This window comes from Mustela nivalis (genome assembly GCF_964662115.1).
Source record: "Mustela nivalis genome assembly, chromosome: 17".
NCBI classification, from domain to species: domain Eukaryota; kingdom Metazoa; phylum Chordata; class Mammalia; order Carnivora; family Mustelidae; genus Mustela; species Mustela nivalis.
Window position 1 is genome coordinate 17227246 of NC_139036.1, and position 24215 is coordinate 17251460.

A 24215-nucleotide genomic window follows, 5' to 3' on the forward strand; every position below is an offset into this window, starting at 1 on the left:
GATAGAGACAGGGCAAGAGAGGGAATAAAGGGAGGGGGAGTGGGAGAGAGAGAAGCAGACTTCTGTTGAACCGGGAGCCCAATGCAGAGCTCCATACCAGTACCTCAGCCGACCGAAGGCACATACTTAACGACTGAGCTACCCACCCACTGACTTTAAAACATGTTTGAGTCTTCAATTTAAAAAATTACTAATAGGGCGCCTGGGTGGCTCAGTGGGTTAAGCCGCTGCCTTCGGCTCTGGTCATGATCTCAGGGTCCTGGGATCGAGTCCCGCGTCGGGCTCTCTGCTCAGCAGGGAGCCTGCTTCCCTATCTCTCTCTCTCTCTCTCTCTCTCTGGCTGCCTCTCCGTCTACTTGTGATTTCTCTCTGTCAAATTAATAAATAAAATCTTTAAAAAAAATTACTAATAAAAATCTCCATCAATACCACCACTTATGCTGCCCCATCTCTCTTCTCCCTTGCACAACAACTTCTTGAAGAATTGTTTATTTTTACTGTCTTCATTCTTCCCATACCATACTTAATCTTCAGCTCATTCCAGGGTCATTTCTAATTCCACCTCTACCAAAGCAACTCTTGGAAAAGGTCTCCAGTGATCTTTTGTCACTAAATGCAATTTTGGTTTTCAGTTGACTTTTGAGAGGCAGGTTACTTTGCTGATACTGTTCTTCATGGACACCCTCTTCCCTTGGCTTCCTTGGCACCACACTTTCTTTCACCCTTTCTGTCTCCTTGTGTAGCTTCCTTTGTAATGATTGTATGCATAGCCATTAAAGAAAAGAGTCTTTTTTTTTTTTTAATTTATTTATTTGTCAGAGAGAGAGAGAGAGCAAGAGCAAGCAAACACAGATACAGAGAGAGAAGCAGGCTCCCTACTGAGCAAGGAGCCCGATGTGGGACTTGATCCCAGGATGCTGGGATCATGACCTGAGCCGAAGACAGCTGCTTAACCAACTGAGCCACCCAGGCGTCCCAAGAAAGGAGTCTTTAAGGCTTAGTGCTTAGAGCTCTCTTCTAATCTTGTATTTTCCCTTTAAGCATTCTCATTACTCTGGGGCCTCCTTTGTTTGCAAATCGCTCCTGAGTCTGTTTCTTCTGACCAGTTTTCTGGGCTTTCTACCTGGAGGTCACTGCTTCCTCAGTATCCCTACTTGGATATCTCAGATTCAGCTCAGATTTATGATATTTATCCTAAAAAATGGTTCTCTGTTAGAGTTCCCAATTTTAGTGAATGGCACGGTTTATCCTGGTGAACAGACCAGAACCCTAGGGAACAGCTATGAATATATCCTTTCTCACCGCACATACAAGTCCACTAGTAAATTTGGTAAATTTTCCGTCCTGAATATCTCTTAATTCTTTTCACTTTCCCCTGGCTTTGCCACCTCCACCTTTATCCAGCCTCTTAACTCATGTTAATGCGGTATTCCCTCCCAAGTTTTTTCTTCGTTAATTTTTATTCTGCTCTTAGTAATTAGCTAAGTTACCTTTTCTGACTTGTTCTAAGGTAATTCCACCAATTATTTAGGTTTCATAGCACCTTGTACCTATCTTTTACAGCATTCATCACAGTGACAATTTTAAATGTATTTGAGTGATTCTTGGATGAATACCTAACCTCTGTCAGACTGTCACTGTCATGAAGGGAGAGACCGTGTCTGTATTTGCATACTGCGGCATCTCTAGCACTTTGCCCAATGTCTAGCACATAGTTGATACATGGTAAATGTGGAATGAATAAAGGAATAAATGCCCACTGTCACAACTTCTTGAAAATTCTATTTTATTCTGTATAACTCAGTTGAACAAAGTGAAGTAATCTCTGCACCCAGTATGGGGCTCAACCTCACAACCCTGAGATTAAGTCAGCCATGCACCTTGGGATAGAAACATTTTTATACTTAATCTTTGAAAGTACAGGGGAGTCAAGTACCCCAGCTTTTTTTTTTTTTTTTTTTTAAATAGTTCCACTGTTTACAATACAGGTTACAACCTGTAAGCGTGTGAATTGTTTAAGCCTTGCAGTTGTTTATTGCCCACACAGATTTTAAGAATCAGGGAAATTTCATATAAAATTATGTTTTGTTGGTTTCCTTTAGAGATTTTAAAGATCTGGCAAAATGGCTGGTAAACTCACTTGTCATTAATTATCTGGAACTGGGTGGTGATCATACTCTTTGAAATGGCCATTTATGTCATCTGGCATAATGCTACTAAAAGTGTGGCTTCTCCACAAACTGTTTGTTACTGTCTACAGAGGTAGGGATCTTGTGCTACATGTTTAAGTTCAACAGACATTTCTTTGGTCGAATGTTCTAATTTACAGGCCAGCACAAGCTCTCTATCTTGTTAGGGACTGGCATTTTGAATAGTACCATGTAAATATTGGAGTTTGTATTCCCTGATTTTCATAATTTTATTCAAAATGCCAGTGCAAAGTCACATTCAGAAGTTGTGGGAAAGTAATTATGTCATGTCAGGTGTCCTGCTGTTGCTGTTAAACTATTTAAGGTAATACTGTTCAAGCTTATTTTATAAGGTATCTAGACTATTAGGTTTCTTTGATAGAAAAATTATGACTTTTTACCTTTCAGATTTTAAGGCTTTGAACATAGGCACTGTATTGGGACATAATTCATTTGTGTGTTTAGCCATGAAGCTTAATAGAGTAGGCTGCTTTTACAGAATAAAGGATGTGAATTTATTTGAATGCCCTAGTGTGGTACTCAAAGTGAACTTTACATAGGTAAAAATTCAATTTTTATTTCTCTGTCATTGAAGGAAATGAAGTCCCATGTTTTCACAGATTTCACAGGAGTCAAATGCAGTATTCTTTTTTTAAAAAAATTTATTTATTTATTTATTTTTAAGATATTTATGTATTTATTTATTTGACACAGAGAGAAAGATCACAAGTAGGCAGAGGGGGGGGGGACGCAAGCTCCCCGCTGAGCAATGAGCCCGATGTGGGGCTTGATCCCAGGACCCTGAGATCATGACTTGAACCAAAGACAGAGGCCCAACCCACTGAGCCACCCAGGTGTCCCAAGATTTTATTTATTTGACAGTGAGAGAGGCAACAGAAGCAGGGGGAGTGGGAGAGGGAGAAGCAGGCTTCCTGTGCAGCAGGGAGCCCAGTACAGGGCTCAGACCCAGGACTCTGGGATCATGACCTGAGCCGAAGGCAGAGGCTTTAACCCGCTGAGCCATCCAGGCACCCCTAGAATGAAAAGTTTTAATAGATTTAATCCCCCCCTTTTTTTAGCTCCATTTATCTTGTTGACCCTGAGATTGTACTGCTTTTAACTGAGAAAGAAATCCAAAGGTAATAGAAGTCCTTTTTTTTTTTTTTAATTTATTGAGGCAGTTGCTGTGCAATTGAGTGAAGCAGAAATGTGTTTGTGGTTGATTGCTCATGGACTAATTCTCTTTTATTAGCCCCCACAAATGACAAAATTAATATATATCTACTTAGATGTCTAGGAATAGACCTAATTTTCCTTTAAATAGTCTTAATATATATTTTAAAGAGAATTTTTATTGCTAACATATATTGATACAATAAACTTCTACTTTTTTTTTTTTTTAAGATTTTATTTTTATTTATTTATTTGTCAGAGAGAGAGTTAGAGTGAGCACAAGCACAAGCAGACAGAGTGGCAGGCAGAGTCAGAGGGAGAAGCAGGCTCCTTGCAGAGCAAGGAGCCCGATGTGGGACTCGATCCCAGGACACTGGGATCATGACCCGAGCTGAAGGCAGCTGCTTAACCAACTGAGCCACCCAGGCGTCCCAATAAACTTCTACTTGTACTGTTTCGTAGAAACTGGTCTTTAAAAGCTCATCAGTCCCCACTTAAATGTAAGGGGGTTATCACTTTTGGAAATTACTGTCCTCCCTGGGGTGCCTGGCTGGCTTGGTCACTAGAGCATGTGATTGTTGATTTTGGGGTCATGAATTAAGCACCATGTTGGGGTAAAGTTTACTTTAATAAAAAGCGGGGGAGAATTCCTCTCTTCCAAATTTTGCTCTGGCATTTTGTATTTCTGCCTGTTCCTGCATATTTGCTTTTTCATCTCATTGAATGCTTTTTATTTTATTTTTTTATTTTAGTTTTTTTTAAAGATTTTATTTGTTTATTTGACAGAGAAAGATCACAAGTAGGCAGAGAGGCAGGCAGAGAGAGAGAGAAGAGGAAGCCGGCTCCCTGCCGAGCAGAGAGCCAGATGCGCGGGACTCTATCCCAGGACCCTGAGACCATGACCTGAGCCGAAGGCAGCGGCCCAGTCCACTGAGCCACCCAGGCGCCCCTCATTGAATGCTTTTTATTCCCCCTCAAAAATTACCTCAAAAATTGATGGTTATTCGGTGAAAGGTAATGCCTGCTGGGGTTGTGGGGGGCAGAGGGAGAAGCAGGCTCCACTGAGCTAAGAGCCCTTCGTGCAGCATGATCGGAGGACCCTGGGATCATGACCTGAGCCAAAAGCAGACACTTAACTGACTGAGCCACCCAAGCGCCCTTTCCTGAAGCATTCTTTTTTTTTTTTTTTTTTTTTTTTTTAAGATTTTATTTATTTGATGGAAAGAGATCACAAGTAGGCAGAGAGGCAGGCAGAGAGAGAGAGAGAGAAGCAGACTCCCAGCTGAGCAAAGAGCCTGATGTGGGGCTTGATCCCAGGACCCTGAGATCATGACCTGAGCCAATGGCAGAGGCATAACCTACTGAGCCACCCAGGCGTTCCCCCTGAAGCATTCTTAAAGGTCATAAGAAACCGTATATTCAAGTATACAGTGCAATTTTTGTATAGATGACAAATTTTGTGTATATTCCTGAAATTTAATCCTGCTTATCCTAACTCTTCGCAAATTGTTTTACTGTTAAAACTGTGTTTTTCTGAACAGTTTTTTAAAAGAGTAGATCATGTCTCTCAGGGGTGTAAGATTGAGCCCTGCATTGGCTCAGCACTGGGAGTGTAGCCTGCTTAAGATCTTCTTTCTCCTGCAGAACCCCCTTCAAAAAAATAAAGAATATGGGGGTGCCTGGGTGGCTCAGTGGGTTAAAGCCTCTGCCTTCGGCTCAGGTCATGATCCCAGGGTCCTGGGGTCGAGCCCCACATTGGGCTCTCTGCTCAGCAGGGTGCCTGCTTCCTCTTCTCTCTCTCTCTGCCTACTTGTGATCTCTGTCTGTCAAGTAAAATAAATAAAATCTTAAAAAAAAAAACCATTTAAAAAAATAAAGAATAAATCATGTCACCTACAAACATTGATTGTATATTCCTTAATATGTGTTAATAGTGTTATTAAATGCTTACTATCATGAAGCAGAAGGATAATGTTAGGTATCAGACTAGGGGATAATAGAAATTTTTAATGTTTGGTTATTCATAACTATTCTATTCAGTAACTGTATTGATTGTTCCATGTCCCTATAATTTGCTCTACAAATATTTAAGTGAGTACCATCTTACTAATTCGTAGTATGCATCATAAACTCTTAAAATTTTACCAGGAAGGACCCTTGGATTTTTGTTTTGTTTAATCCCTTAGTTTTATAGATGGAGAAACTGAGACCTAAGAATTGAAGTGACCTTCAGTCCATGGCTAGTTGATTGCAGAATCGAGATCGGACTCCAGATTTCTGAACTCCCATACCCTAGAATATTTTGCTGTGGGTGATGGTGGAGCTTGGGTCCCTGGTATCTACCTGAAGTTTCCACGGTAGCCAGGTGGATAAAGCACTCTTCCTTCTGTCTGGTCATTGAGTTTTTCAAGTGACTGGTCACTTCATTGCTAAGATGGGAACATAAAACTTAGGCCAGAATTTAGAGCAGTTTCAAGCTCCTTTTCTTAGTTGAGTCCCATCTACTGGCTTTCTGTTCCCTTTTCATTGCCCCATTTATAAATAAGATCTTTGGTTTTGTTTTAAGGTTTCAACTTTAGTAGCATTTTAACATTTAAATAATTAAATTGGCACAAGTTTCTTAAAAAGTTAAATAAAAGTATCGTATCAGATGAAGACTTGCATGTGAATGTTTAAAACACCATTGTTCATGAGAGCCAAAAAGCGAAAGAATCCAAATGTTCATTAAGTGGTGAGTGGATAAACAAACCACTAATGCAGTTATTTTCAGTGGAATATTATTTGGCCACATAAAGGTAGGAAGTACTGATACATGCTACAGTATTGTTGAACCTCACAAATGTTGTGGCAAGTGAAAGAATCCAGACATGAAGACCACATATTTTATGATTTGATTTAGATGAAATGTCCACAAGAAGGAAATCTGTGGAGACAGAAAGTATGTTAATGTTTGCCTAGAGCTGACAGTGGAAATAAGGAATGGCTTGCAAATGGCCATGAAGTGTTGTTTTTGGGATGATGGAAGTGTTCTATAATTGGATTGTTGTGATGGTTGCCCAACTCTTATTATAATAAAAACTGTTGAATTGTATACTTATGAATTTTATGCAAATTATACCTCAGTAAAGCTGCTAAAAATTGTTGTATTTAAAAATTGTTATTTGTAATATCTAATATCTTAACCTGTTTTCACTATTAAGCATTTTATACTGCTTTCCACTTTTATTTACTTATTTTTAATTATTTATTTATTTGACAGAGAGAGATTATAAGTAGGCAGAGAGGCAGGCAGAGAGAGAGGAGGAAGCAGGTTCCCTGCTGAGCAGAGAGCCCAATGCGGGACTCGATCCCAGGACCTTGAGATCATGACCTGAGCCGAAGGCAGCGGCTTAACCCACTGAGCCACCCAGGCGCCCCTGCTTTCCACTTTTAAATGTGATTTTTAAAAAGTGCTGAAGTCAAATGATGTTAATGATAATAGTAAAAATAGCCAACGTTTGTATAATAGTTACTATGTATAGGCATTATATATATATAATATATATACCTACATGTGTATATATATAATATATATTATACATATATAATACATATGTATTTTATATATATATATACATTTTCTCAGATTATCTCATAGCAATACTATGATAGAGGTATTATTATCCCCATTTTACAGCTGAGGAAACAGTCTCATGGAGGTTAAAAAACTTGTCCAAAGTCCTATAACTAAGTAAGGAGATGATTGGGCAGGAATTGGAACAGAGACATTCCTGTCCTCCGTTTTCTTGTGGGAAAATGCAGTGTTGTCAGTGGAAATTTGTACTGCCTTTCATATACTGTGTCTTTGTAAATACCCATATGTGTTTTTCATTGCCCCAAACTTTCTGTATAGCCATTTATATATGTATGGTCTCCTAGAAAATTCAAACAGGTGTTGATACTGTCTGGCTGCCATAGTTTGTGTAGCATAGTGAATCTTACTAATCAGTGTTCTTTTTCTCCACTCCTCAGTCTTAATTTTAAAGACCCTGAAGCAGTCAGAGCTCTGACCTGTACTCTCCTAAAGGAAGATTTTGGACTTTCTATTGATATTCCATTGGAAAGACTGATTCCTACAGTTCCCTTGAGACTCAACTACATTCATTGGGTAGAAGATCTGATTGGTCATCAGGACTCTGACAAAAGTACTCTCCGAAGAGGAATTGACATAGGTATATATGGTTTTAAATTCTATATAGTTTTAAGTTCTTTTTTTTTTTTTTTTAAGATTTTATTTATTTATTTATTTGACAGAGAGAGAGAGAAAGATATCACAAGTAGGCAGAGAACAAGCAGAGGAAGAGGTGGAAGCAGGCTCCCCACTGAGCAGAGAGCCTGATGTGGGGCTTGATCGCAGGACCCTGAGATCATGACCAAAGCTGAAAGCAGAGGCTTAATCTACAGAGCCACTCAGGCACCCCAATTCTTTTTTTTTTTTTTTTAAGATTTTATTTATTTGTCAGAGAGAAAGAAAGCAAACAAGGGCCAGGGGGCCAGGGGCATAGGGAGACGCAGACTCCCTACTGAGCAGGGAGTCTGAAATGAGACTGAATCCCAGGACCTTGGGATCGTGATCTGCCCCAAAGGCAGATGCTTAAACAACTGAGCCACCCAGGCATCCTTTAAATTCTTTTTTAGCTAAGCATAAGTTCCATTAATTCGCAAAGTCAGTTTCTTTGTAAACTTCTCTTCTGGATATTTGTGTGAAAAAAGCTGACTACAGATACTACTGTTCTTATTTGCTACACTTGGGCTTTTCTGCCATTTATTTCTCGTGAGAAGGGATTTTTAGCACCAAACAGGGAGCAAGGGTGTAACGGTGCAGAACGCAAATGAGACTCTTGTTTTCTTAGCTTTTCAGATTATCATATTGATGTCTGAATCTTTTGGACATTATTGGTTTTTTTTTTTAAGATTTTATTTATTTATTTGAAAGAGACCACAAGTAGGCAGTGAGGCAGGCAGAGAGAGAGAGAGAGAGAGGAGGAGGAAGCAGGCTCCCTGCAGAGTAGGGAGCCTGATGCGGGGCTCAATCCCAGGACCCTGGGATCATGACCTGAGCCAAAGGCAGAGGCTTTAACCCACTGAGCCACCCAGGTGCCCCTCTTTTGGACATTATTTTTACTCTGAATTATTTGGTGTTAGTATAGTAGTCCACATATTGAGATATTGTAGTGATGGCCATTTGATAAAAGATCATGTGGGCTAAATACTTCCAGGAATCTCTTGGATGATTATTAATCATTTAATTGGCATTTAATCTAAAATTAAAGAGGAAAAAAGTCATTAATTTTAAGATGTTCTCTTAATTGTAAACTTCTACAGTAGAAAAGGCTGTCTGGTTTATTCATTTGAGAGATTAAATGGAAATATAGAAGGAAATGAAGCTAGGGTATGTTTTGTAATTATAAATAGGTAGTGTGTTAATTTGATAGGGCTAAGAAAATTTTTTAATCCTTTGGCCTTTACTAATCCTTTATGGGAAAAAAGCTATGTGGCTCTATTTCTAATCATAATAGAGTTAATTTATAGGAAAGACACTTTCTAGATAGTAGTAAATGTTTAATTTTTGACATTTGCATGCATTTTTAGTAAGTATTTTTCCATCCCCCTCATAAATGGCCTGTTCGGGGCACCTGAGTGGCTCAGTGGGTTAAAGCCTCTGCCTTCGGCTCCAGTCATGATCCCAGGGTCCTGGGATCTAGCCCCATGTCGGGCTCTCTGCTCAGCGGGGAGCCTGCTTCCTCCTCTCTCTCTGCCTGCCTCTCTGCCTACTTGTGATCTCTGCCTGTCAAATAAAGAAAGAAAATCTTTAAAAATAAATAAATAAATAGATAGACAAATGGCCTGTTGGGGTCATTTATTGGCTCCCCTGTGGACTTTTTCTGGTTTTCTTTTCTCCATTCTAGTCACTCTTCTCCCCTTTGAGCTTACTTTCCTGTACATGGCCATTAGATGTTGGGAAGGTCGGCCTTTAGCCCCTTTTTTTGTTTTCTTTTTCTTTCTTTCTTTTTAATTTTTTTAAAGATTTTATTTATTTATTTGACAAACAGAGATCACAAGTAGTCAGAGAGGTAGACAGAGACAGAGAGAGGGGGAAGCAGGGTCCCCGCAGAGCAGAGAGCCTGATGTGTGGGGCTCCATCCCAGGACCCTGGGATCATGACCTGAGCCGAAGGCAGAGGCTTTAACCCACTGAGCCACCCAGCACCCCTCCCCCTAAGATTTTATTTGTTTATTTAAGAGAGCCAGAGAGCATTAAGTGCCCCCAGGTGCCTGTCTTTAGCCCTTTTCTTAGCATCCTAACTCTAGGCAATTTCATCCACATTTATGACTATTTTCCACCTCTGTGCAAATAACCCACAAATTTATGTATTCTGCCTACTAGTCCACAGTGTCAGAAATACGCATATCTCAAGAACATTTCAGACTTTGCCGTGTCTACAACCAGACTCATATTCTTTTCTTTTTGATCTTGGTCCTCTTTCTTCGTTCCTTATTTCACTGAGTCCACCACAGTCATTCTTGATACTCCTTGATACACCTCTCCATTCTCACTGAGAATATCTGTCATCATTTCCTTTTGGTTGGTCTCTTAAATATTTCTTGGGGCACCTGGGTGGCTCAGTTGGTTAAGCATCTTGCTTCGGCTCAGGTCATGATCTAAGAGTCCTGGGACTGAGTTCTGTTTGGGCTCCTTGCTCAGCAGGGAGCCTGCTTCTACCTCTGCTTGCTGCTCCCCCTCCTTGTGCCTTCTGTCTGTCTGTCTGTCTGTCTCTCTGACAAATAAATAAATCTATAAATCTTTAAAAAATATATTTTTAAAATCATATACTTCTCGGGGCGCCTGGGTGGCTCAGTGGATTAAGCCGCTGCCTTCGGCTCAGGTCATGATCTCGGTGTCCTGGGATCGAGCCCCGCATCGGGCTCTTTGCTCAGCGGGAGCCTGCTTCTCTCTCTCTCTCTCTGCCTGACTCTCCGGCTACTTGTGATTTCTCTCTCTGTAAAATAAATAAATAAAATCTTTAAAAAAAAAAAAATAAAAATAAAAAAAAAATCATATACTTCTCTCCATCTCCAGTGTCACCATCTCAGTCCAAGTCACTGTCACCTCTCATGGTCTGCAGAATTAGTTTTTCTTTTTTAAGATTTTATTTATTTGTCAGAGAGAGAGTGGGCACAAACAGGGGAATACAGCAGGCAGAGGAGAAGCAGGCTTCCTGCTGAATAAGGAGCCTGACACGGGGCTCGATCACAGGACCCCTGGGATCATGATCTGAGCCAAAGGCAGTTTGCTTAACCAACTGAACCACCCAGGCGCCCCACCCCCACCCCCAGCAGAGTTTCTGGCACATAGTAGGTGTTCAGCAAATAATTTGTTGAATATTCATGGATAAATACATCATTCTTTCAACATTCAAAATTCTGAACACCCTGTATGAGCTAAGTACTATATAAAAATGAGGGGTTTAGCAGAGGCTCTGCACTTGTATGTTCGCAGCAAAAGATTGGCTGATGGGTTATAGAAAGTTTAAAAAGTGTAAGAGCATATTTGGTACTAATTTATTTTAATTATGCCCCAAACTGTCTAAAATAACACTTGGGGATATAGGAGGTTAATGGATTTTAGCTCTTCACAAGGGGCACCCTTGCTGAAATCACATTCATTCTAATTAGGGTTTTATATAAATTCTTCCCCCAGACTCCATCATTTTGCTCTAATTCTATGATTATACACTTTCCATTTTTATTTATCATTACAAGGATTAGTATCCATTTTAAAATGTTATTCAGCTTTCTGAGGGGACTAGGATGTTAGAATTTAAGTCTTCTTGGTCTTAAGAATTGAGAAATTTGGTTCTTTGCTGGGGGCTGTAGAGGACAGGTCCTTTACCTGTATTTATTATCCTGGAGGTACCTGATCTGTGGGCAGTGGAAGGAAAGTATTTTTTCTTTTTTGCTCTTTGCTTTTAAATGATTTTTTTTAATAAAGATATTATTTATTTATTTGACAGAGAGAAATCACAAGTAGATGGAGAGGCAGGCAGAGAGAGAGAGAGGGAAGCAGGCTCCCTGCTGAGCCGGGCTTGATCCCAGGACCCTGAGATCATGACCTGAGCCGAAGGAAGCGGCCTAACCCACTGAGCCACCCAGGTGCCCTTAAATGATTTGAAGTATGAAAAGAAAGGCAGTTGTATGAGAATCAAGGGCCTGGTATCTGGTCCAGATATTTTTTCCTACAGAGCTTCTTTCTTCCTCTGAATGACTTCGAATGACTTTGGCTTACCAGAATGGCAGGCAGGGACTAAATAATTGTGGCCTCTGAGAGGAGCTTGAGTTCCCTTTATCACCCGTTCCTTCACTGCCTCATATATCCCCAAGGAGGTGTTTGCCCAGTAGCCTCAGAGCCAGGATGCTATAAGTAAACATGATGGGAAGTATAACAATCATGGTGACTGTCATAGGGCTGTCGCTGTCCTGTCTTATCAGTCTGTTCAGAATACTTGATGAAGAAGCAGTATGATGACCCCGGGTTTCCTTTGGGTGAGGAGTATGTATCTCTAGACCTCATCTCTTCTTGCCAAATCCTTAGAAGACTAGAGTGGCACTGAGATGTGGTATGGGAAGGCAGGCCTGGAGTGGGTGGTAGGTGCTGACTACTCCAGGCCTTTAGGAGAATCACTGACTTTTCTTCTCTCGAATATGTGCTTTGGATCTTAATTGGCCAAGATTAGTCAGTGGTCATAAACGTAGTTATTTGTTGTTAGTATATAGTCCAGTCCACGGTTGGGGGATCTGTATACTAGTAGGACCAAACCCTAGTTGTCAAAGAGTGATTTTTGCCTGGAACATTGGCCTTTGAATGTCTCCCTAGAAACTATGGTGGGGCAAGCCAGTGATTGATGTTTTGGATCTGGAGCAGATGTCTTCCATGTCATCACATCTAAGAAATGAATTCTCTCTTTAGTTGTTTTTGTTGTTGTTGTTGTTTTTAGTTTAGTTTAGTTTTGTTTTGAACTTCTGATTTCCTTTAAGTAACAGCTTATAGATATGTGGGGATATGTGGGCGAATTGGTCATTTAAATAATCCTAACAATTTTTTTTTTTTTTAAGATTTTATTTATTTATTTTACAGACAGAGATCACAAGTAGGCAGAGAGGCAGGCAGAGAGAGAGGAGTTAGCAGGCTCCCCACAGAGCAGAGAGCCCCATGCGGGGCTCGATCCCAGGACCCTGGGATCGTGACCTGAGCCAAAGGCAGAGGCTTTAACCCATGGAGCCACCCAGGCGCCCCTAATCCTAACAATTTTATACCCTTCTATATTTTTTTCTGCTTTTAGGGAATGGGATATACATTGATCTATTTTAAGCTTTGATTTCAATTTAAGAAGATTGAATTTTGTGTGAGATTTTAAAATGAAAAATTTTCTAAAGTAAACTTGTTTTGGTAATTTTTGGTTAATTAGTCCTGTAGTCCTTGATCACCAGCTAGTTTTGCACACTTCATTTTACATACAACATATAAAAGAAGAGGATAGCAAAGTTTTTGTCCTCTAAGAAATTTGAATCCAGTTAGGAGGTAAGACTGCCATACGTGAAATGATTAGAGAACCCAGCAGCTGTAGTATGTATGTAATCAGGTACCAGACGAGGTTTTAAGAATTCTAAGAAGGAAGAATGGTGTTTTGGCTTGTTCTTCTCACATCTCCCTCTGGTATGGGTAACATGTTTTATATTTTTGTTTTACTAGGTACTGGAGCATCCTGCATCTATCCTTTACTTGGAACAACATTAAATGGCTGGTATTTCCTTGCAACAGAAGTAGATGACATGTGCTTCAACTATGCAAAGAAAAATGTGGAACAGAATAATTTATCTGATCTTATAAAAGGTTAGCTCTACAGAATAAATATCCCTTTCAAGCAGTGTTTATTAATCTATCGTTATAATTGAATACATTTCATTTTTTGCTTTAATATACAGACTTTGGTAATTTAAAAAAATATGGCACATTGTGGAAGGAAAAATAAAATAATATAAAACAGAAGAGGAGGCAAACCATAAGAGACTCCTCTAACAATATAAAACAAACTGAGGGTTGCTGGAGGGGAGTTCGGTGGGGGATGGGCTAAATGGGTGATGGGGATTAAGGAGGGCCCTGGATATTATGAGCACTGGGTGTTACATGTAAGTGTGATGAATCATTAAATTCTACTCCTGAAACTAATTCTACACTTACATGTTAGTTGTAACTTGAATTTAAGTAAAATCTTGGAAGAAAGAAAATAAATGAAACAAGTAGAACAGAAACAAAAATACTACACTATGGGGTTTGTAGCTTAACTCAGAAGGAAATATGGTTGGTAAATACAGTCACTCATAATTTGTGGATTCTGTATTTGTGAATTTGCCTGCTTGGGGTTATGTTTAACCCCAAAATCAATACTTGAGGTACTTTTATGGTCATTTATAGGCATGTACAGAGTGGCAAAAAATTTGAGTCCTCCAACACACATGGTCTCAGCTGAAATTGAACAAGGTGATGCTCCTCTGCCCTTTTGTTTTAGCTCTATTGTAAGCAAGTGTCCTTGTCATAGTCTATTTGATGTCACTTTTTTTGCATTTTTGTGCTTTTTCTTGATGATTTTGCTGTTTAAAATGGCCCCTACACATAGTGCTTAAGTGCTATCTAGTAGGTGTTCCTTCAAAATATGAAGAATGTGACGAACCTTACAGGAAAAATACATGTGTTAGATAAGCTTCATTCAGACATGATCTAGTATTGTGGGCCATCATTTTGGTATTAATGAATTAGCGGTGTATATTAAATGAGGTGTTATAAATAAATAAGTAGAAATACACCTAAAGTAAAATTACATATTGATCAGTTGTGGAGAATGTTTGACCAGAGGCTGACAGTTACCTAACCTTACCCTTTCTCTTAGGAGCCATTGGTTCCAATTCAGTGTTCATGGTGACATAATAGAACATAACTACCACAAATAATGGAAAGCAACTGTATATGAAGTAACCTAGTCACCAAGATTTTATTTTTTTTAATTTTAGAGAGAGAGAGAGTATGAGCAGAGGGAGGGGCAGAGGGAGAGGGAGAGACGCTGACTCCCCGGCTGAGTGGGGAACTAGTGTGGGGCTCATTCTCCCTACCCTGGAATCATGACCTGAGCTGAAACTAAGAGTCAGATGGTTAACCGACTGAGTCCCCCAGGTGCCCTGTCACCAAGATTTTATAAGGGAAACCCTGCTGTTGATTAAAGTATACCATCTTTTTTATTTCAGTACATGGAACTATGCCACAGACAATCAAGTCCCCTTAGTGACTGGTTACTCTTAATTTTGTGCTTACTGTGTATTTGAAGATCTGTTCATTTTTTTCTTTTTTTTTTTTTTTAATTAAAGAGAATTGATGTCTCTTTATGGAAGATGTAGGCTTCTCTTACTAGTGTTAAGCATATCATTATAAGGGGAGATGCTAACATTGTTTATGTGTTTTTCAGTTGTCCATTTCTGTGTTACAAATTACTCCAAAATCTAGCAACTTTAAACAAGTAATTATCTCATAGATTGTGTGAACTGATAGATAGCCTACTTGGGTGGTTCTGGTTCAGTTTGGTGAGTCTGCAGTCATCTGAGGGATTGATTTGCTTCCAGAATGGTTCATACAACTTCCAGAATGGTTCATACAACTTGGCCATAGGTAAGAAGCTGAGTCATTCACATGGATCTCTCCTCTAGGCTACATGAGCAACCTTACAGTGTGTCAGCTGGCTTCTCTTAGTGCAAGTAATTAATGAAATAGGATAAGGAAGAAGCCACTCTTCTTTTATGACCTAGCCTCAGAAGTGACATCCTTTCACTTCATATTCAGTCTGTTCAGTAAAAGTGAGTCACTGAGTACAGCCTGTATCAAAAAGAGGGAAATTAAACTCCACCTATTGAAGGAATTAGTGTCACAGAATCTGTGGTCATACTTGAAAACTACCACAGCTTTAATAGTAGTTAACAGTTCCTGTTTTTTCTCCTAGTGGTAAAAGTACCACAGAAGACACTCTTGATGGATGCTCTTAAAGAAGAATCTGAGATAATCTATGATTTTTGCATGTGCAACCCTCCCTTTTTTGCCAATCAGTTGGAAGCCAAGGTAAAGTACCTTCTGCTTTAAGACAAATGACTGTTTATAGGGGTGCCTGGGGTCCAGTCGGTTAAACCTCTGTCTTTGGCTCAGGTCCTGATCCCAGGATCCTGGGATCGAGCCCCACATTAGTCTCCCTGCTCAGTGAGGAACCTGCTTCTCCTTCTCCCTCTGCTACTCCCCCTGCTTGTCCTTTTTCTCAAATAAATAAACAAAATCTTTTTAAAAAAAGAGAGATAATTGACTATTTAAGTTGTTGATGTTTGCAAAGATAAGAGCAAAGAATAACCTTTATTTTGGAAGCTACATCAGGATGCTTCTGGTATCAAGCACCTGAGGACTCAGTTCATATTGACTTAATAAAGGAAATTTATTGGCTTAAACATCTGAGAAATCCAGCAGCAGTGTAGTTTATGTATATATGAAGATAGACGTATAAAAGTACCTGTGCCATAAGTGTAAATTGGATTTAACAAAGTGAGCCCTCCTGTGGAACCAGAATCCAGATGAAGAAATACATTCCTTTCGTTTCACTTTTATTGAGTCACATGCCGTACAATTCACCCACTTAAAGGGTAGAATGTAATTATTCTTAGTATATTCAAAGAGTTGTGCAACTATCATCACAATCCATTTTATTTATTTTTTAAACATTTTATTTATTTGACAGAGAGAGATCACAAGTAGGCAGAGAGGCAGGCAGAGAGAGAGGAGGAAGCAGGCTCCCCACTGAGCAGAGAGCCCGATGTGGGGCTCGACCCCAGGACCCTGGGATCATGACCTGAGCCGAAGGCAGAGGCTTCAACCCACTGAGCCACCTGGGCGCCCCATCACAATCTATTTTAGAACATTTTCATCACTCCCCTTCCCTGCCCGCATCCCCATTAGCAGTTACTCTGTTTCCCACAGCTCCTAAAGTCCTAGGTAAGCACCAGTCTACTTTCTGTCTTTATGGATTCGCCTGTTTGGACATTTCATGTAAATGGAATCATACAATATGTGGTCTTTTTTTACTAAGGTTCATCCATACTGTAGCATGTATCAGTACTTAGTTTCTTTTTATTGCCAGATAATATGCCATTGTATAGAAATACCACATTTTCTTATCCATTCATTCATTGATGGATGTTTGGGTTACTTTACTTTTTGGATATTATGAATAATGCTAATGAGAGCATTTGTATACAGATGTTTATGTAGACATGCCTCCCTGGTATATACCTAGGAGTGGAATTACTGGGTCAAATGGTCACTCTGTTTAGTTGTTTGAGGAACTGCCATACTGTTTTCCAAAGTGGGTGCATCATTTTTCATTCCACTGGCAGCAGTGTATGAGGGTTCCAGTTTCCAGTTTTTCCACATGCTTGTCAACACTTGTTGTTATATGTCGTCTTGATTATAGCCATCCTAGTGGGTCTGAAGTGGTATCTCATCTTGGTTTTGATGTTTATTTTTCTGATGTTTAATTATATTGAACATCTTTTTATGTGCTTATTGTAAGAATTCTTTATGTATTCTAGACACAAGTCCCTTATTAGATTTATTATTTGCAAATATTTTCTCCTGTGGGTTGTCTTTTCACTTTTTTTTTTTTTTTAATTTATTTATTCGCGAGAGAGAGTGATAGCGAGAGCACAAGCATGGGGGTTTGTGGGGGAGTTGATCAGAAGGAGAGGGAGAAGAGGGAGAAGAAGGCTTCCTGCTGAATAGGAAGCCTGACTCAGGGCTCAATCCCAGGACCCTGGGATCGTGACCTGGTCTGAAGGCAGGTACTTAACCCACTGACTCACCCAGACACCTCATCTTTTCACTTTTCTTGCTGTCCTTCACAGCCTAAAAGTTAACTTTCAAGGAGTACAGTTTCTCTAAGAAACCATTCTCTAAGGGGCGCCTGGGTGGCTCAGTGGGTTAAGCCTCTGCCTTTGGCTCAGGTCATGATCTCAGGGTCCTGGGATCGAGGCCTGCATCGGGCTCTCTCTGCTCAGCGGGGAGTCCGCTTCTCCCTTTCTCTGCCTGCCTCTCTGCCTACTTGTGATTTCTCTCTCTATATATATTTCAAATAAATAAATAAAATCTTTAAAAAAAAAAAAAAGAAACCATTCTCTAAGAAACCTAGGGGCGCCTGGGTGGCTCAGTGGGTTAAAGCATCTGCCGTCAGCTTAGGTCATGATCAGCTTAGGTCATGATCCCAGTGTCCGGGGATCGAGCCCCGAATCAGGCTCTCTGCTCAGTGGGGAGCCTGCTTCTCCCCCACCCCCACTCTCTGCCTGCCTCTCTGCCTACTTGTGGTCTCTCTCTCTGTCAAATAAATAAATAAAATCTTTTTAAAAAAAAAAAAAAGAAAGAAACCATTGTGTAATTCAAGGTCAGAAAGATTTACTCCTGTGTTTTTGAAAATAATCATGATTTTAACTTTTTTATCTAGATCTTTGCTCTTTTTTAGTTAATTTTTTAATATGATTTAAGGTAGGAGGGGATTAAATATTGAAGAAAACATAAGTAAATATTTTTATAATCTTCGGGTACAATATTTTTTGTGTATAATACCAAGACAGAACATTAAAAAATGACATATTAGGTTACATAAAAATGGTGAAGTTTTTATATATTAAATCACAAAGATGGAAGGTGAAAAGGATCCTGGGGAGGAATATTAGTAGGAATGCAGTTGCTTAAAATATAATATTGCAATGGCTATATGGTTTTTAAATCCTAGATTTAGCATAATATTTGGAAACTAAATTACATCTAAGCATTCTTACTTAGAACTAGATTAGAGTCAAAGCCTTGGTCTTAAGGTGTACAAATTTTTCACCAGATGTCGTTGTTTTTGTGCAGGGAGTAAACTCCCGAAATCCCCGGAGACCTCCACCTAGTTCCGTAAATACAGGAGGTATCACAGAAATCATGGCAGAAGGAGGTGAATTAGAGTTTGTTAAAAGGATCATCCATGACAGTTTACAACTTAAAAAAAGATTAAGGTAAGTTAGTTATTACAACACGGGACTGTTTTCTTCCTGTGTAATTCTAAAATAAACCATGTCACTTAGAGGAAATGTAATCACAGTAGTCTGAAGAATAAACAGATAAAAGTGGAAAAGGTTGCAGATTCCACAGGCTGTAAAAACCCTGTTTCTGAGGATACTCTTACGCTTTTAATTGATTTGTGTTTCTTGTATTCCTGGATAGAAAGGAGGAAAATACTGTATGATTGTATTGCTCCCATTGGCATGGTACCATGGTGGAACAAAACTGATTCAAATATGGTTTTTGATTAGAAAACAGATGGCTTCAGATCTGTCCCATCGACCAGAATAAATTTGTTGCCTAGTCCTTGATGCAATTTATGTTCTTGGAATTAGTTTTCCAAACAATGACAGATGTGAGGACATTGAGCTGTCAAGAACTTAATGAAGGGAAACTGAGATCACTAACCAGTTCCAGAGGAGAGTTAAGGCTATTGCTTTTTAAAAGCTAATTATTTCGGACAACACACCTGTCATTAAGCAGCATTAGGTACTTGAAAAGTGCTATTTGTCATGCGTGACTTCTCACCCTGCCAAGTGTTGTTGAAAATGATGGATAATGTGATAGTTGAAAGGTAAAAGGGTTTTTAACCCTAGGATTGTTTGGGGACATAGAGAAGATTTTTTTTTTTTAATTGTAATAAAATAACATGAAATTTATAGTTTTCACATAAAATTATACATTTTAAAGATTTTATTTATTTATTTGACAGATCACAGGTAGACAGAAAGGCAGGCAGAGAGAGAGGAGGAAGCAGGCTCCCCACTGAGCAGAGAGCCCGATGCGGGGCTCGATCCCAGGACCCTGGGATCATGACTTGAGCCGAAGGCAGAGGCTTTAACCCACTGAGCCACCCAGGCGCCCCAAAATTATACATTTTAAAGTATACAGTTTAGTACTGTCAAGTACATTTGTATTGTTAGGCACCTAATCTCCAGAACTCTTATAAAACTTAAAATCTACACATTAAACAGGAATCCCTCATTCCTCCCTTTTACCCCAACGTCTGGCAAAAACCATTCTGTGTGTCTCTGTGAATTTGATTATTCTAGGGACTTTTTATAGTGTTTGACCTTTTTGACTGGGTTCTTCAGTTAGCATAGTGTCCTTGGTGTTCATCCATGTTATAACATGCAATACAATTTCCTTCCTTTTTAAGGTTGAATAATAATATTCCATTGTATCTGTATACCACATTGTGTTTATTCATCTATCTATTGATGGATAGTACGGTTGCTTTCCCCTTTTGGCTGTTGTGAATAATGTTGCTGTGAACACAGGTGTGCAAATATATCAGATAAGACCCTAAATTTCTGTTCTTGTGTATATAAGCCCAGTGAAATTGCCAAATAAAGAAGACTTCTTTTCTTTTGAATTTTTATGTGTTTAAAGCTGCTTATTTTACTTAAAGGCCAATTCCAAGGCAATGAATATCCTAATTTGTTAAATGTCAGTTTGTACATTTGTGGAAAGCAACTGGATTATTGGGTGGTCTGCCTTTCAGAAGATTTACACATTGTTGAAGCCAAAGGTTAATAAATTCCTGCTTTTTTTTTTTTTTTTTTAAAGATTTTATTTATTTGACAGACAGAGATCACAAGCAGGCAGAGAGGCAGGCAGAGAGGAGGAAGCAGGCTCCCTGCTGAGCAGAGAGCCCGATGTGGGGCTCAATCCCAGGACCCTGGGATCATGACCTGAGCCAAAGGCAGAGGCTTTAACCCACTGAGCCACCCAGGCCCCCCAATAAATTTCTGCTTTAAATTGATTTCTTTAAAGACTTATTAGGGTATGAAGAAGAAAGTGACTTAAGTTACACTGAGCATCAAGAAGAGTTTGAATAATATGGGGCGCCTGGGTGGCTCAGAGGTTTGGGCTGCTGCCTTCGGCTCGGGTCATGATCTCAGGGTCCTGGGATCGATCCCCGCATCGGGCTCCCTGCTCCGCAGGAAGCCTGCTTCCCCCTCTCTCTCTCTCTCTCTCTCTCTCTCTCTCTGCCTGCCTCTCTGCCTACTTGTGATCTCTGTCTGTCAAATAAATAAATAAAATCTTTAAAAAAAAAAAAAAGAAGAGTTTGAATAATTAAAATAAGCTTAAAGGAGATAACAAAGCACTGAAACTGAAAAGAGGTAACCAGGGCCATGTGGCTACTTAGAGTCTGATATTGGCTTTTTTTTTTTTTTTTTTAAGATTTTATTTATTTGCCAGAGAGAGAGCGAGTGAGCGAGCACAGGCAGGCAGAGTGGCAGCAGAGGCAGAGGGAGAAGCAGGCTCCCCGCTGAGCAAGGAGCCCTATGTGTGACTCTGTCCCAGGATGCTGGGATCATGACTCGAGCCAAAGGCAGCCGCCCAACCAAGTGAGCCACCCAGGCGTCCCTCTGCTATTGGCTTTTGAGGGGACTGAACCCGATCAGGAATATAGGGAAGGTTGCTTTCAGGAGGCTTTTAAACAGTAAATTTCTTTCCTTTTTTTTTTTTTTTTTTTTTAATTTTATTTATTTATTTGTCAGAGAGAGAGGGAGAGAGAGCGTGAGCGAGCACAGGCAGATAGAGTGGCAGGCTGAAGCAGAGGGAGAAGCAGGCTCCCTGCCAAGCAGAGAGCCCGATATGGGACTCGATCCCAGGACGCTAGGATCATGACTTGAGCTGAAGGCAGCTGTTTAACCAAGTGAGCCACCCAGGTGACCCTTCTTTTTTTTTTTTTTAAGATTTTATTTGTATGTTTGATAGAGATTTCAAGTAGGCAGGAGAGGTAGGTGGGGTGGAAGGTGGGAAGTATACTCCCTTCTGACCAGAGCCTGATATGGGGCAGTTTCTTTAAACAGTCTTAATTTTCTTTCAGCAGTCTTAATTTTCACCAGGAATAGATTCTAGCTCAAGAAACCACTTTCTTTGCTCATCCACAAGAAGCATCTTCTCATCCATTCAGGTTTTATCACGAGATTGTAGCAACTGAGTCACGTCTTCACGTTCTACTTCTAATTCTGGTTCTCTTGCTATTTCCACCACATCTGTGGTTTCTTCCTCCACTAACGTCTTAAATCCCCAAAAGTCATACATGCAGGATGGAATCAGCTTTATTTCTAAACTTTTGTTAATGCTGTTATTTTGACTTCTTCCTGTGAATCCCAGATGTTCTTAATGGAACTAGAATGCTGAATCCTTTCTAGAAGATACTCAGATAGTATACTTTGTCCAAATCCATGAGAAGAATCTCTGTCTGTGACGGCTAGAGGGTTATGAAAAGAGTTTCTTTCTTTTTTTTTTTTTTTTAAGATTTTATTTATTTATTTGAGAGAGAGACAGTGAGAGAGAGCATGAGGGAGGAGAAGGTCAGAGAGCGAAGCAGACTCCCCATGGAGCTGGGAGCCTGATGCCGGACTCGATCGCAGGACTCCGGGATCATGACCTGAGCCAAAGGCAGTCGTCCAACCAACTGAGCCACCCAGGCGTCCCTGAAAAGAAGAATTTCTTAAATACAAGATTTGAAAGTCAAAATTACTGCTTGACCCATGGGTTGCAGAGTGGATGTTGTGTTAGCAGGCATAAAAACAACATTTATCTCATCATGGTCTCCATCAGGGCTCTTGGGTTATAAGGTGCATTGTCACTGAGTAGTAGTATTTTGGAAGGAATCTTTTTCAGTAAATTATGTTGTAAACATTGTGTTGTCACCCAGGCTTTGTTCCATTTATGGAGCTCAAGCAGGGTAAATTTAGCATAATTCTTTTTTTTTTCTTTAAAGATTTTAGTTATTTATTTGATAGAGAGAGATCACAAGTAGGTAGAGAGGCAGGCAGAGAAAGAGAGGAGGAAGCAGGCTCCCCGCTGAGCAGAGAGCCTGACTCAATCCCAGGACCCCGGGATCACGATCCAAGCCGAAGGCAGATGCTTTAACCCTCTGAGCCACCCAAGTGCCCCAAATTTAGCATGATTCTTACCGGCCCTATGATTTTTCTGACTGTTCGGAACAGTGAGCATTGGCTTCCGTTTAAATCACCAGCTGCGTTGGCCCCTAACAAGAGAATCATCCTGTCCTTTGAAGCTCTCTAACTATGAAAGCCCTAGATGACAGCTTGTTTCAATATAAGATTGTTTCATCTACATGAAAAATCTGTTGTTTAATGGAGTCACCTTCATTAGTGATCTGAGCTAGATCTTCAGGAGAACTTGCTGTGGCTTCTGCATCAGCCCTTGCATTTTTATGTTATAAAAATAGCTTCTCTCCTTAAAACTTTGTGAATAAACCTCTGCTACCTTCAGGCTTTTCTTCTACAGCTTCCTCACCTTTCTCAACTTTGAATAGAGTTGAAGAGAAATGGGGCCTAGCTCTGGATTAGCCTTGGTTTAAGAGAATGTTGCAGCTGGTGTTACCATCTATCCAAACCACTAAAACTTTCTCTATATCAGCAGTAAAACCATTTTCCTTTCTTATCATTCATGTGTCCACTGGGGTAGCACTTCTAATTTCCTTCACAAACTTAATTTGTATTCATAAGTTGGCTAACAGTCACAAGAACCCTAAGTTTGGGCCTCTCTTGGCAAGTGAGAGACATGAACCTTCCTTTTACTTGAACACTTAGAGGACATTGTAGGGTTGTTAATTGCTCTAATTTCAATACAGTAGTGTCTCAGGGAATAAGGAAGAGAGGGAAAGAAATGTGGAAACAGCTGGTTGATAGGGCAGTTAGAACACACACAGCAGGGGTGCTTCGGTGGCTGTTCAGTATGTTGGGTGTCTGCCTTCAGATTGGGCTACAATATCAGTGTCCTGGAATCAAGCCTGAAATGGGGTTCCCTGCTTAGTAAGGAGCCTGCTCTCCCTTCCCCTCCCCCTGCTTGTGTTCTCTCTTGTTCTCTCTCTCTCTCTCTCAAATAAACAAATAAAATCATAAAATCACACACGTAACATTCATTGATCAAGTTCATCATCTTACATAGGTGATTCATGACACCCAAAATAATTATAACAGTACCATCACAGATCATCATAACAAATACTATACTAATGAAAATGTTTAAAATACTGGGAGAATTACCAAAATGTGACACAGAGACACAAAGTGAGCAACGGCTATTGGAAAAATGGTGTCAGTAGAGTAGCTCATAGCAGGATTGCCGCAAATTTCAGTATGTTTAAAAAAAAAAAAAAAAGATCTGTAAAGTGCAATAAAAGGCACAATAAAATGATGTATGCTTATATTTTGAAGCTCTGAATAAGGGACTAAAAACAAGTATTTTAACCCTACCATCTGTTGCTTATCCCTCTAGATTTTTTTTTTATTATTATTACTGAAAAAGTGAAAGAACTAAGTAGAATTTGTAACATGGGATAAAATCAGTTAAATTTGTTGGACTGATCTCAGTGATGGCACTTGGGATGCCTTATCTCCCTGTTACAATTCATGGCGCACCTAAGTGACACTCAGCAGCACCTGCAGTATTTTTTTTTTTTTTAACGATTTTATTTATTTATTTATTTATTTATTTACTTACTTATTTATTTGTCAGAGAGAGAGAGAGAGAGAGCGCGAGCATGCAAGCGCGAGCGCACAACAAGGCAGAGTGGCAGGCAGGAATGTTTGTCATCCTGCCGTTCATGTTTTGTGCCTGTGACTTGAGCTTACTTCATAGCATTTT

General features: G+C 39.8%; 1 protein-coding gene across 1 annotated transcript in view; it reads left to right on the forward strand.

Moving 5' to 3' along the window:
* METTL16 (methyltransferase 16, RNA N6-adenosine) overlaps positions 1–24215 on the forward strand; it is an 80908-nt gene that overhangs the window by 24328 nt on the left and 32365 nt on the right. Inside the window, exons 3-6 of the mRNA XM_082707129.1 lie at positions 7374–7573; positions 13152–13292; positions 15445–15560; positions 18390–18532. Of these exons, the coding sequence (XP_082563255.1) occupies positions 7374–7573; positions 13152–13292; positions 15445–15560; positions 18390–18532 (600 nt within the window). The remainder of the gene's footprint in view (positions 1–7373; positions 7574–13151; positions 13293–15444; positions 15561–18389; positions 18533–24215) is intronic.